General features: G+C 45.0%; 1 protein-coding gene and 1 pseudogene across 2 annotated transcripts in view; both read left to right on the forward strand.

Annotated features, from left to right (window-relative positions):
* The window catches only part of LOC144174532 (uncharacterized), a 598,699-nt gene that overhangs the window by 9,617 nt on the left and 575,024 nt on the right, over nucleotides 1-14,058 (forward strand). Inside the window, exons 11-13 of one of the 2 annotated variants that reach the window (XM_077703282.1) lie at nucleotides 4,219-4,297; nucleotides 4,418-4,627; nucleotides 8,156-9,025. In XM_077703282.1, the coding sequence (XP_077559408.1) occupies nucleotides 4,219-4,297; nucleotides 4,418-4,627; nucleotides 8,156-8,220 (354 nt within the window). In that variant the 3' untranslated portion in view covers nucleotides 8,221-9,025. Of the gene's footprint in view, nucleotides 1-4,218; nucleotides 4,298-4,417; nucleotides 4,628-8,155; nucleotides 9,026-14,058 lie in introns of those variants that run through there. The other variant, XM_077703283.1, reaches the window with a different exon arrangement.
* On the forward strand, nucleotides 12,363-13,466 carry LOC144173615 (histone-lysine N-methyltransferase SETMAR-like; annotated as a pseudogene).

Consider the following 14,058-nt stretch of genomic DNA (forward strand, 5'->3'; position numbering starts at 1 on the left):
CTTTCCTTGAGGGGAGACATAGAGCAATATCTGTGCCCTTTGCTCAGATTGCAGGGTCTCTTGTCGTGGGGTAAGCAAAACGGGGAAGGTTGTGCATTAGCCAGTGGCACCACAATTCCACAGCACCAAATTATAGTGTAGCGGTGAGGGTGATACAGAACAGCTGTAACCTGATAAGAGCAGAAGTACATTTGCTTAATTAAGCCTGCTACCAATAGCCACACTGAGGTTAAGATGGTAAGGTTCTCCGGCAAAAAGTGGTACACAGCGTTAAAAGGCATCATCATCGTCGCCATCGTTGTGAGTAGAGCGGCGTTGGGTGCAAGGCCGGTGCATGCTTTTTTGGCGTCTTGGTTGAACTTGGGGTTGTTGTCGGAGTATGAACATGAGCTGGTGGGCATGAACATAAAAAGAATGGTTAGTTCTGCCTACGGAGCAAGAATGTATACAGGAGGCATAACGGTTTGTTGGGGCCAGCACAGGAGAGCGACCAAATAATGTCGCATTAAAATCTAATGTGGGCTACGAAGCTTCATAGCTGCGACGGCAAAGGAGAGAGTAGTGGCACTTTATTTATTTATTTATTTATTTATTCATTCATTCTTTCACTTATTCATTTGTTTGTTTGTTTGTATATGTGTGTGTATATATATATATATATATATATAATACTGCAGGCCACAAAAAAAATGGCCCAAGCAAGAGTGGGAGGTGGCACAACAATAATGATGGACGAAACGATAGTAGCTGCAAGCTCCAATTCTTTCCGGGGTTGCGCAGTAAATTGCCGATCGCTGCAGCCGCGCAGTTTCATTTCCCGCGACAGATGCCACTGGATTATCCAAGGCCAAGCACTTGTGACGTTATCTGGCCTCCCTGGGAAGCGTCCTTTTCTTGCTGCCGTGTTCTTGTTCTATGGTTTTGCCTGACTGTCCAAATGTTGCAAACAGATCTTGCTTCCTCTCTGCTGGGTGATGGTGCATTGTGCATAATTGCAGCTTAGTTTAGAGCTAACTGGTTGTGCACAATGATCCTTAACTAACGAGGCAGTGGGCAGCGTAGTTTTGCAAATGGCAAGGATGGCCGAGAGGCACGCATCTGGTAAAGTGCAAGCCAGCAACACTTGTCCCGGCATGGCAGAATATTAGCAGTGCATTCTTTGTGAGAAAGCAGACAAGCAAATCAAGAAGATGCTGAAAATTTGGATAGAAGGAAATAGCCTCACAGAGCACTCTATGGCTGCTGTGTGGCCACTCATAACATTTCGTTACTGCCGTTATGTAGACAGCCCATTTCAGTGAAGGCATGACATAGAGAACACTGAAAAGTACATTGCATTTCTTGAGCAGCGCATAGTGTGCCTCTTCATTTTTGGACAGCCAGCTTAATAACAGGTGTTTACACATAAAATGGTTACTAGTTTAAGCTTCATAATTGAGGGTTTGTGCGGGTCTTTGAAAACCCTTGAACTTATAAAACTTCTCTTTTAGGCCTTGAAAGTCCTGAAATCTTTGCAGACCCTTGAAAATCCTCGCATAAAAGCAATGCAAGAATATGTACCGTATTTTCACGCGTACAAAAAATGCAAAAATTTCGATTGAAAAGTTGGGGTGCAAATATGCAAACGTGGGGTTTTTCCTTTAGTGTAGCTTCACAGCGATGCACGTTGTGCCGTGAAGCCCCTACGCAGTAACACCAGAGTCCCTCAATGCTTTTCTGGTCATGAAACTCCGCTGTCACGCTATGGGAGAGCTTCGTGCGCTGCCCAGGGAGGCCGCGCCGCGGCGCTGGTGTTGATCGGAGGGCAGCAGGGGAAGTGGTCAGAGCACGTTTGGCCGGGAACGGACGCTTGGCGCCTTATCAGCAGTGCGCTTTCGCTTTACGTGTCGTGGGCCGCTGAAATGGACGTATCATTTTGTGAGTGACGAAAAAATTTGGCGTGAACAGACGTGCTGCTACTGCGTTCCCGTCTGCCGGTCTGGCTACAGAGCAGCGGCGGCCGCCCGATGCCCTCCGATCTGCGGTGGCGCCCCTCGTGGTAGCCTTTGTCCCCGTACGAAACTTGGCCGGGAGTTTCATGGCCAGAGAAGCATTGAAGGACTCTGGTAACACTGAGTAAGCCTTCCATGGCAGTGATTGCGCAAAACATACAAGGATAAGGAAAAAAAAACAAGGACGAGTGCACTCTAACCACTGAATTTTGTGCTTTTTTTCTGTCTACATAGTATGTGATGTGTTGCTTGAGCAGTAGCTTTGGTGCAGCCTTTCCTGTATCAAATGTGCGGGCAATACGCGAAGATTTTTTTTTCTTTTCTGGTGGGCTGAAAGTAGGGATGCGGATTATATACCAGGGGCGGGTTATACGCGCAAAAATACGGTATGGCCTGGATGAATGTTTGCTACTTGATTGATCTTCTTTAGCAAATAAAGGTTTGCATTTTGTAACACACTAAAAGTACTCATACCATGTAAGTTTAGCAGTCATGAGAGTTCATTGAAAAAAGAAATGTAGCCGAAGCTTTCATTTTTGCTTAACGGCTGGCTGCGGCGACTTTTTTTTCTTTTCAGACGATGTCCTACATCGTTTTTTTTTTCTTTTTTAAGATTTCTTACGGGAAATGTGATCTTTGAAAATTTGTGCAGAGGATTTTGAGTACATCCTTGAAAACCCTTGATTTTTTGCCATATGAACCAGCATGAACCTTGTTGTTCATTTACGAATGTGTAAGCACCCCTTGCTCACTCTCTTGACCTCACAAAACTACGCAGTGTGTCATTCTCTGAGAAGCACTTGTGGAGGAGGATGTAAAGTCGCGAAATCCATGCGTCAGGTGACGTGGGGTATCAGTGCTAGACATAATGCCAAAAAATGCCATCACTTTTCGTCTGTATTCGCATGGGGAGGGACCGTGAAGGCGAGCGTGATTTCTGCTTTCTCTCTCTCTCTTTTTCAGCAAACCGGAATCGTCTTCATCTTTTGTTGCGACGGCCTTGTCACATGTTGTATGCCGAGCCTATTGACCGCACAGTAGAATTGGCATTAACGCAGTAACCACCACTCGCTTAGTTTGATGTTGTGTAGAAATTTGTTGCAATTCCATTGACATTCATACTGAAGGCACATGGAGTACCACGGTGCTTTACCTGTAATTGAAAAATGCAAAGTTTTAGTTTGATTGCAATCGAAGCTCTTCATGTTGTGTGGGAATCCCTGGGCTCCATCAACTACTGTAATCCGCGAAGTGGATTTACATATACCTAGATGACTTTAGGTATACGTAAAGTGAAGGATAAAGTACTAAGCAAGGAAAGTGTAAGGCATTCAAACTTCAAAGAGAAGAAGGTTTATTCTCTTTCACACTTTATTGGTACAGTGCGAGTGGTGTTGTACTACTACTATTCATCAAAATTTTTCTTTCAATTTCTTTTCTCATATCTGTTTCAAAGATGATTCAGTTGATATGTTGAGAGTCCACAGCTTTATTTATTGTTTCCTAAATGATGCTTTGCCAGCTAATCTGCTCAAGCCCTGTAACTGCTTTATAAAGCCAGCAATGAAGGCAAGGTGGGTTGTGAAGGTGATGGGTTTGTATTGCACTTACACCCCCCCCCCCCCTCTTCCGCTATACTTTTCAATCTAATCTGCATCTTTTGATGTCTCACCTGAAAAACTAACCCTATGTCCTCTGTGTTTTGCCTTGGGGATATTGGGTATCCTTCGTTTATTTAGCCATCAAGGCGTTCACTGCTGTTATGGTTGACTAACTGCATGATGAGGGTGTTTATTCTAGCAACCTTGGCTGTCTCAGCAAGCGTGCCCACTTTCACTGACAAGTGATCTTGGCACTCAGGCATCATGTCCTTGGCTATTGGCAAATCCTTGGCGAATCCTTGGCTTGGCTTGGCTAACATGCATGACGCACTTAGACTATCAAACCGGGCCCCGTTATCCAAATGCATTAGTGCAGCCAAGGTTCAGAAAAGAATGGCAGGAGATGATCAGAAGCAATATGAGCCACAATCTGTGGAAGATCAAGCTTCGTGTGTTTGCTTGAAGGATAGCATTGACCAACAGCATTTTCTGGCAGAGTATTACAAATGTATTTTTGTGCTGGTGCATGTTGGAAAATTGTGATTTCCAAAATTATGGCCGTGCCTTGAAGGTCTGTCAGGTTTATGACGCGCTGTTTCTTTAATTCGCCTTTTCTTCTTTCTCAGAAAAAGTACGACGAGCGGGAACAAAAGTTCAAGTCGTTGACGGCCACCATCTCTGCTTCCATGGCTAAGGCAACTCCAGGCAAGTCTAGCCTTGACTTGATGGGGCTATCCCTTGTATTTACATTTCTTGCCCGCGTCAGTGAAGACAGCGCGTCAAGAACGCTCCAGAGTTTAGTTAAAAAACTCTCTGTTCTCGCAGTGCGTCAGACCAAGCTGGCGTACGTGGACTCGATGGCCAAGCCGCCTCGGAACGTAGCCCGGCAGCAAGCCAAGCACGGCACGGGTGTTCCGTCGGCTGTGCCCGTGCGGCCTGCCGACCGTCTGGTCACTCGACCCCTGTCCTCTTCTCCAAACGTCAGCGCAGTTCCCGTCAGCCGGCCGCCACCAAACACTCCTGCTATTCCCAAAAGTGAGTACCCCTCTTTTCATGTTCTTCGTAGGTGATTGGTGAATGGCTTGTGGAGTTGAAATTCTCACCTGAAATTCTCGCCTCATCAGCCAGGCTGTGCTGGAGCAAGTCGGGAGGCGAATTTAAAACCCTACACTGTTCAGATGAGTGAGAAAATAAATGCAGTCTCGCCGACATTCGGTGCGTGGCCCTGAACGTCGAGTGAATCAAACTCAAATTGGCAAGGTTTTCATAAAGGCTGCTCTCTCGACCTACGTTCTCTTTTGTCTTGCCTCAACCTTGACTTGTCTATGTGTGTCATAATCAAACAGGATGAAGAAGAACGGTTGGCTGTAAAGAGTTTTAGCATTTTGCTACTCGCATAAGTTGTCCATCCCGTCGATTAGTTGATACGCTCGTGAAATTTCTCTTTTTTTTTTTGATAGACTTCTAAACCATCTTTACCTTTGTGTGTTGAACCAAAAAAATACCGGTTCGGTTACGGTTCAGGTTCGGGTGAAATAATTTCGTTACGGTTCAGTTCCGGTTCGACAAAATTACACTCCGAACCGGTTTGCGAACTTACCGGTTTGCGAATTTACAAGCCTGAACTGGTTTGCAAACCGGTTCAGAACGATTAATTATAGCTAAGTGTGAAAAAAAAATTAAGTTTGGAGTTCAAATGGACCGCGACCACAAAAATACGTGTTTGGTTCTTACAAAAGATGGCTTTGTCTCAATAGCAACGATGTCTATCATAATAGCAACTTTAAACAATTTGGCCAGATAATCGGGAAAATAAATGAAGTTGTTGCTGTTCAAGAGGCACTTTCTTGCACAGCCCTTGTGACGTCACAGGGACTTATCCATGTGATTGCAGCCGTCGACCAAAGCCACTGCTAGAAATCAGGTTTATGAGATTTAGTGGTGCCTACCATCTTGTTTTACCATACCTCTTTATTGCTAACATGAAATTAAATACGTGATAAATTTATTTTCCCACATTACTTCACCGCTGACATTGGTCAAACTTGAAGGCTTTTAATGCTTATTATCGTTTTTGAAGAATTCAACGTCCTGCGGGACCAGTATTGCAAAGGGAGCGTTACCAAATACCATTACTTTCAAATAAAACAGGGTCACGGATTATTTTGCGTTTATGGTTGCGTTGAACTCCCATGCAGAGCGTGCAACTATAAGCTGCAGGGGAATCGCGCCAATCACGAACTTAGGCGGCTTTCACACTCAGGAAAAGCTAATTCTACCTGCGTTTTTATACCAGTAACAATCTACAAGAAATGGTACAGAAATTCGAACAGTTGTCTACCAATGCGTAAACACCCTTTCCAGCCGCTATTTTATGCAGCGAGCCTCTATAGAGTCGGCTTCACATCTTTACAGAAGTGAATTTGTGGGGTGCCACTTTGCCAAGAGTAATGCAGGCGGCTTTATATCACAGTGTGAAAGCACTATGTACCCCTCTCCATCCCCAGGAATTTTGAAATGTGACAAGTAGGCACTTTTAGAGTGTGGGTCGCTGTTTCGCGGTGCAGCAGTGTGGTGGCCTCCCTGCCCCTGCACATTTCTTTGAATGCGCAGTCTTCTCTGTCAGCCGAGATGTGGTGGGTGACTTCCCCCGCAGATCAGCCAAGGAACGCATGAAAATGTACCATCAGATAGTTACGTACTACCGCCTAGACGTAAATAAATATCCTCCCCTCATAAATCCCTCAACAATATGCAGCAAGCCACCTGGAGGCAGCTCTAAGCTAATAAAAGATGTGCCACCTGAAAATTACCATTGATTTATTCAGGAGATTACTCACCCTAATACTCTGTATTTAAAGCCAAAAGACAAGATTTAGTGCACCTCCTCCTAGAGGTCTGCAACTACCTAATTCAGAGCAATCCAGGTTTGGGCCTTGACACGAGTGCTGGAGGTTCCCCGAAGGCATGGCCTTGTCGCCACCCCCCGCAACCCAAGATTTCTTGCCCCTTTCTGATGAAATTAGTCTTGTTTATCAATTCATTAAACAGGCCAATACACAAGACACCGCTGCCCTGCCGACGAAGTATAACAGGTTAAGAAGAATTGATTTTATTGTGGCATACATAAAAGTAAGAATATTGAGCAAGGTAATCATTAAAACCTATTCTTTCGTTGCTTTAGTGTTCGTTTTGTGTTGATGTACAATGGTCGTAAAGTCACAGCGAGACCTGTGCCTGGAAGCGCAAAGCATATGTTTTATATCACCTGCAAACAGCCAATAGTGGGATATTCTGCAGGGAGCCAGCAGAAACATACGATTTCAATATTGGTGTGTATTTCCTTCTTCAAGTTGCAACCAAGAATAGGGATGCCGTTGATAATGTTGCGATTGATCTGAAGGGTAAGAATCCGTGGATGATCACTAAGCCGATGGTATGCAAAACGGAGGGCCGAAGCGGTTTACTGTGAACCGGTAACCGTTGTTTATTTTTCGGTTCAGTTCCGGTTCGGGTTCAGCGTGCTTTTAAAAAGTAAAGGTTTGGGTTCGGGTAAAGCTCCAGAAAAAATATCAGTCCAATTCCGGTTCGACACCTGGCCTTAGTAGTCACACTTTCATCTGGCCCATTTGGCAGTTCCATTGTGTGACCAGTGCTTATAATTTAGCGGTTGTTTTCATTGCTGCAGTTTTCCCGTGCAATTTTGTTGCCAAGTGACTTTTGAGACCTTATGTGAATATAACAGGGTTCACACAGGTCCTTGAAAACCTTGAAAACCCTTGAATTTAGAAGTGTAAATTTCAAGGCCTGGAAAGTCCTGGAATTTTTAAAGGGTCCTTGAAAACCCTTGATTTTTCTGGAGAGAACCAATGGCCCTATCTTTTCACAAGAATTTAAAGTGCTTGTTGTGAATTTTAGGTGTTAAAAATGTAAAGAAACATTGTAACAATCAAGTTTCAGTGTATTGCGTGAAATTACGAGTTGTGGATTCTCATTATTACGAGGCAACATTGGGAGCAGCACTCCTCAATAGAATTCATGTCACGATACAATCCTGTGAAAGCCGGCTTCTGTTCTCTATCTTGCATGATCCATCTAGTCTGTGGACGGCCTTTCATTGCATGTTTGCTGTGCCTCATACTCTCCAGCTGCGTTTGCTTTTACGTGCAAATGGTGGACGTGCACATAGTTCATCCTGCCTTGCAGCAACTCTTGCTGACAAAGCAGGAGATGCAGGCAACATTAACTAAGTTTTGAAATCAAACAGCCTCAGCAAAACACCAAGAAAAACCTCTAAATACAAAGTATGAAATAAAAAATAAAGCTGGGGGAGCATTTACGAACCCATAGCGCCTATCTAAATGTGCATTGTTCTGAGGTATTGGGCGATAACCAAATTTTTGCATTGTGTTGAAAAAGTTAAATAATCCCAGATAAAACCTTGGGGACCTTGAAAATGTGTTTTCTGGTCCTTGAAAGTCCATGAAAACCTTTGAATTTTTGCTTTTGAAGCCCATACAAACCCTGATATAAATGGAAACCTTGTTCTGTCTTTATTTTCAGAACCAAAGCATGCACCTTTAATGCAGAAAACACTCAAGTTCATGAAACAACGATTCAAGAGATAGTGACGTTGGCCGTGGAAATTCCCCTGTACAGACTGTAAGAGCTTCAATGCCACCAGAGTCAACCTACCAGTGCTGCAAAGCAGAACGTCGTAACCCTCCTTCACCCTTCCAGCTTTTCAGACCGAGGAAAAAAAAAAAAGATTGAAAGGAAAGATAATCGTGTAGAAAAAGAAAGGAAATGATATTTAAAGATGCCAGAATCTACATCGCGCGTTGTGCTTGCCTATGTAGTCAGGTGCAACGAGCACTCGACCCGCAAAATTCTGGGGGTCCCACTTTTCTGTTTGATGCGTGTCAGCTGCTTCGTTGGTGCATACCCATGGCAGCACAATTTCGTTTTACTTTCTGTACTTTGTATATCTCTTTATGGCTGAGAGCTTTTTTTTAGTCCAGAGCTGGCAAGTCATTGAGCAAGCTAGCAAAGTCCTCTTGTAAGAAGGTTGGCATTCTGTTTGAGCTGCTACCAACTTTTTTGAATGGTGTGAAAACGAAGTTGTCCACCCTTTTAACGGAAATAGAGTGAATGTTTTGAGTCTCTCGGGCCGAAATCGGACGAGTGCCAGAAGTGAAGAAAAATATTTGTTGGATCGAGTCTTCTTAAATTTTATTTTTTGAAGCAAAAAAGCAATTCTTGTTGACGTTGTTCTATTCAGGGGCACAGTCGAAAGTTGGCCCAACTGTTGGGTCATCGGACGAGCGCTTGAAATGAAGAAAAATATTTCTGTTGGATCGAGTCGTCTTAAATTTTATTTTTTGAAGCGAAAAAGCAACTCTTGTTGACACTATTCTATTCGGGGGTACGAATGTGCCAGCACTGATTAGTGTGGACTTTCTGGACCTTTGGCAGTCGACGGTCGGTCCAGCTGTCGGGTCGTAATGCCGTCTTTTTAGATGAGGGCAGCTTGAAAAAGAGGTACACCAGTTGTACATTTGAATGCTGATCTGCTCCAGATCAGGCTCCTCAGGGGAAGAATCGCGCACACATCTATACTGCAGCAAAATTCACTTTTCCCGCCAACTTTCATTTCAGTGCTGGTGCTCACAAGAATGCTCTGGGAATCCATATGATGGTGCCCAGCTTAGCTTAGAAACCTGTCAGGGAGGCCAAAAAAAAAAAGCTTTAGTGATTCCTTTCTGAAATTAGGATTACAAACACCACGAAAAAGTAACGACCCGGAACCCGAGGCATAGTCACTTCATTAACGCTCACAGACTTCCGAGGTGGCCCATCTTTCGGAAACTAAGTGTCCGCACTGCAAGTTGCGGACAACGGCAGTTAGTGTATTAGTATGTTGTTTGTGTAAGGAGAGAATGTAGCCGTGCTGTTCTTGGTGAGAGATCCTCTAATCTTGCTCCTCCTTTTATTGTCTTGCGTGCCTCTCGTTTGTTTTGCAGGAGCCACACAAAGCTTCCAAAATGAGGGCGGGGTGGGTGTTCGTGTGTTGTTGTGATTATGTGCTGTCGAGTTGAGATCTGCAGGCGTGTGCGTGCAGTGTGCTGTGTTCATGTTGGGCCTGGCAAGGCGAGAAGAGAAGAATGTGTGTAATAAAGGCTTAAGAATGCACCACTTGTGTCGTGCTTGGCCTCAGTAAGCTGTTCTGCATTTTTTTTTGCAAGAGGTGCTGTGGTATTCTTGAAAAAGTGGAGATGGGAAGGACAGCCTGCTCAAAATTGGCCTGCCGACGCACGCAGCGGGTGGCCAATGTGAACGAAAGTCTGCATATAGCACATTATGGAAGGTTGGGGGCAAAGGTTGGGGAAGGGTTGGGGGGTTATGCTTCTATTTTAGAGGCAGTGCGAATGATTAAATTTAAAATTCAACCAAATTAAAATTCGATAGTTTTGTATATCGTGGTAATAAAACTCAAATAACGAATACTAGAAATTTTGCTTCAAGGAAACTTTATGATAAAAACTGTCAAACTTGAATATGTTTCCATATTTGCACTTTCCATCTCAACGTTACCGAAATGCAGTGTAAAAACCATAAGAAATCTATAAAATAGGCATGTTTTTGTTTTTCTGAAATTAAATGGGTTCGATAGGTTGTGGCTTCATACACATGAATGAACAGGTCATGGGTGATACATAGCACTACGTTATTCATGTTTGTAGAAGCCATTTGTTGCAGCTTGTCCCTGGCACCATATACGCCATCCCTCCATTCTGCTACAAAGCTGTGCTTTCTTAGCCTTATGATACCAAGCTATGAAAAAAATTAACTCGAGAAATAGCATGGGATCTAGGGGCATCTGAGGATGAACAGTACTTGTTCTCTGTTGCTCAAAAAGGCATAAAATAAATGTGTGTATCTGCATACTAAACTTGCGGGTTCGTTTAGCAGAGCACCGGAATTGACTGCCAGGGCAGCAACGTCGTTGCGGAAATTTGAGGAAACGTTGCGGAAAGTCGTTACGGAAAGGCAACGTAAACCCTCTCCCATGCCGAAGTGTGAAAACTGCTGTGGCAGCAAGAACATGAGTTAGCAAAAACTTCAATGCAACCCAAAGAGCAGCACAGTGAAGCTTATTGAGAAGGGTGAGAGAGATGGGGGAGTCTTGATGGCCCCCGAGTGGGTGCAAGAAATGTGTAGAATTCTTTGCTTTGTTGTGCGCGTTACAATGAGAGGTGCATTACGTTTGCACAATGCGGGTGAAACTGGGGTGCCGTTGTAGTTGCGACAAGACAGTGCGCAACATTAGATTATGACCATTTCTAAGTTGCAATTTAGTGTATGTCAAGTTAATCTGAGTAATGAAACTCTGTTTTGTTGTAACTTTATTGTAGTGCACAAGTATGCTCTCACTGGATTTGGGACATTAGCATTACATCTCGTTTTGAAACCATTTTTCTTACCTTGAGAGACTGGCAGGCTTAAATAGTATTGTGGCACTCATCTTATACCTCGTTTTTCTAAATCTCCACAGCAATGAACAAGATAAAACTAGGCACAGAACTTGTACAGTAAAAGCTTGTTCATTCGAACTGCATGGGGATGCCACCTCACTTCGAATTAAAGTGATGAATAAGAGCCTTACAAAAACAGCAACTGAATGCTTGGAAAAATCCGCGATTTAAGCCTTCCTTTTATCCTTGAAGGAAAAAACCAACACTTTTTGCTCTAACGAGCGAACTCAGTGGAAGGCTTCCCTTTCGTGGATGCTCCAAAATTGAAGGAGGGATGGGCGGCATTCCATCCGGTCATTTACTCAGAGTGATGGGCCGCAGTGGTACCTTGTCCGCCCCATCCTTGGAATCACTGGCAGCAACAGGTCCCATGCTTCTACCCTCAGAAATGGTGCCATCTGTCAGCACGGCCCACACTCTGAACATCGATGTAGTCCACAAAAAAACTTCTCTCAAAACATCTGCCACGGGAGCTTTAGATATGTTTTCATTGGATTGATGTTTTATTTGCGTTCTTCCCTGCCTTCCATAGGCGACGCAGCCCCTCGTATAGGTCACGGGTGTGTTCCACTGCCCGTGGGCAAGGCCCCAAGCTGCCGGTTGCGGTAATGCGTAGTTGGAATTGTCCGTGGCGGACGCCACTCGCATTCAAATTAACTGACTTTTAGGGCGCAAGATTTTGAACACCCGCTCCTATGGTTTGGCAGTGCTGTTGGCCTTGTATTAACCGAGTTAATGAAGAAGACACCGAAGACAGATGAGACAGAACGAGTGCGGAAACGGAGGATGAAAGTATGGCGAAATTGTGAGGGCAGCATGCCGAAATCGAAATTGAAAGGCAGAAATCAAAAGGCAGTATGCCGAAGCCGCGCGAGACATAGCCACGGGCTATTGTGCGTTTGACGATGACGCAATGACTTCCGAGACGACTGAAATGCTGTGCCTGCCACTGTAGCTAAATGAGCCGCTCAGCACCGCTGACGCCAGAATCCAGAGGTGCGCGCCACTGAAGCAGCAGTTATGTGCCTCGCCGAGACTGCAAAAGAGCGGTGGGAGTGGCTGTCTACAAGGTCTGTTAGAAAAGTATCCGACCATATTTTTTTTGCGAACACCTGATGGATATGAAACAAGCGCACTTGCATGAGTCGATCTTGAACCTTCAAGCGCATGCGTGAATTTTTTCCCGCCTGCCGATAGCGTCAGTCACTGGGACACAGCATTTGACAGTGAGGTAGTGCGCAGTGCTCTCGTTGGTTTTTTTTGTTGCAAGGAAAATGACAGAGCGACTGGAGCAGCGCTACTGCATCAAATTTTGCCAGAAACTGGGTGACGGCCAAGTGGAAGCCATTCGGAAGATTCAGACGGCTTTCGGTGATGATGCTATGAGCAGCACATAAATTAAGGAGTGGTACGACCGGTTTAAAGACGGCCGCACATCAGTGGAAAGCGAGCCACGCTCCTGTCGGCCATCAACATGCGAAATGACCAGGTCATTGCCGAAGTGAACATTGTGGTCATGTGGCACCGCCGTGTGACTATTCGAGCAATTGTGGAAGAGGTGGGCATCAACACTTTTTCTGCCTATTCCATTATGACCGAAGATTTGGCCATGAAGAGAGTTGCGGCGAAATTCGTGCTGAAGCTGCTCATGGCGGAGCAAAAGCAACTTCGTTTTTGAAGTCTCACGTTTTTGAAGTCTCACACAGGATTCCACAAACAGTGACCCCGACTTCATGAACACCATAATCACTGGTGATGAGTCTCGGGTGTACAGGTACAACCTGGGAACCAAATCCCAGTCACCACAGTGGAAGCATCCCACGTCACTACGACCAAAGAAGGCCCGCCAAGTGCACAGCAACGCCAAAGTGATGCTGACTGCTTTCTTTGACTCCCACGGTGTGGTACACTGTGAGTACGCACCACAGGGTCAAACAATCGCCAAAGAGTACTACACGACTGTCCTCCATCGCCTGCGTGATGCTGTGTGGCGTAAGAGACCGGAGTTGTGGTCAACAGGAAATTGGCGCATCCATCACGACAATGCTCCTGCACATTCCTCGCACTTGATTCAGACTTTTTTGGCGAAAAACCAGGCTCCTGTAGTTCAACAGGCTCGTTACTCTCCTGATATGACTTCCTGCGACTTCTGGCTGTTTCCCAAAATAAAGAGGTCATTGAAAGGAGCGCGACTTCAGACAAGAGAGGACATTATGGCAGCAACGACGGCTGAGCTAAACTCCATTCCGAAAGAGGCCTTCTCGGAATGCATCCAACAATGGCAGCACCACTGGGAGAAGTGTGTGGAGTCTCAAGGAGACTACTTTGAGGGTGATTAGGTTTCCTACACTCCAGTTATGCCAGTTTTTTTTCTTCGGCCAAAGGTCGGATACTTTTCTAACAGACCTCATATTTGCGTACAGGTCTGTCAGCATCCAATCAAAACCATTAACATGTCTGATGAAGTTTGCGAGCTGTGTTCCGCAAGGTTGGACAGCAGCTTGCTGGTAGCGAGTGTCTACTTCTCACCTACCGCACTCACCACAGACGTAGGGCATTTCCTTCCCCTCACATTAACCGCCCGTAAATCTACACCATGTTATTGGGGGAGTGTAATGTAGACATCAAGACAAACGAACATTTCCTACCACTCGTGTGCGAGAAGATCTCATTTCCTCTCCCTCGTAACGGCTCCCAGGGCTGTCACCACTCGCGAAATACTTGCGTAGACTTTGTTTGAGAACCAGGCATTGGTGCAGCAAGTCGAACATATATTCGTCCAATTGTTTCTGACCACAAGGCCCCCTTCATCAATCAAGGACTGGGAAAGAAGTGTTTATTGAAGAAGGAGTACTATGTGAAGAATAAACGTGGCCTGTAACCATACATTTATGTCGGTCTGAAACATGTTTTGCACAGTCGAAACAGCTA

Source organism: Haemaphysalis longicornis, unplaced genomic scaffold (genome assembly GCF_048455015.1).
Source record: "Haemaphysalis longicornis isolate Haplotype H1 unplaced genomic scaffold, Haemaphysalis longicornis Haplotype H1 scaffold_3, whole genome shotgun sequence".
Classification (NCBI taxonomy): Eukaryota; Metazoa; Arthropoda; class Arachnida; order Ixodida; family Ixodidae; genus Haemaphysalis; species Haemaphysalis longicornis.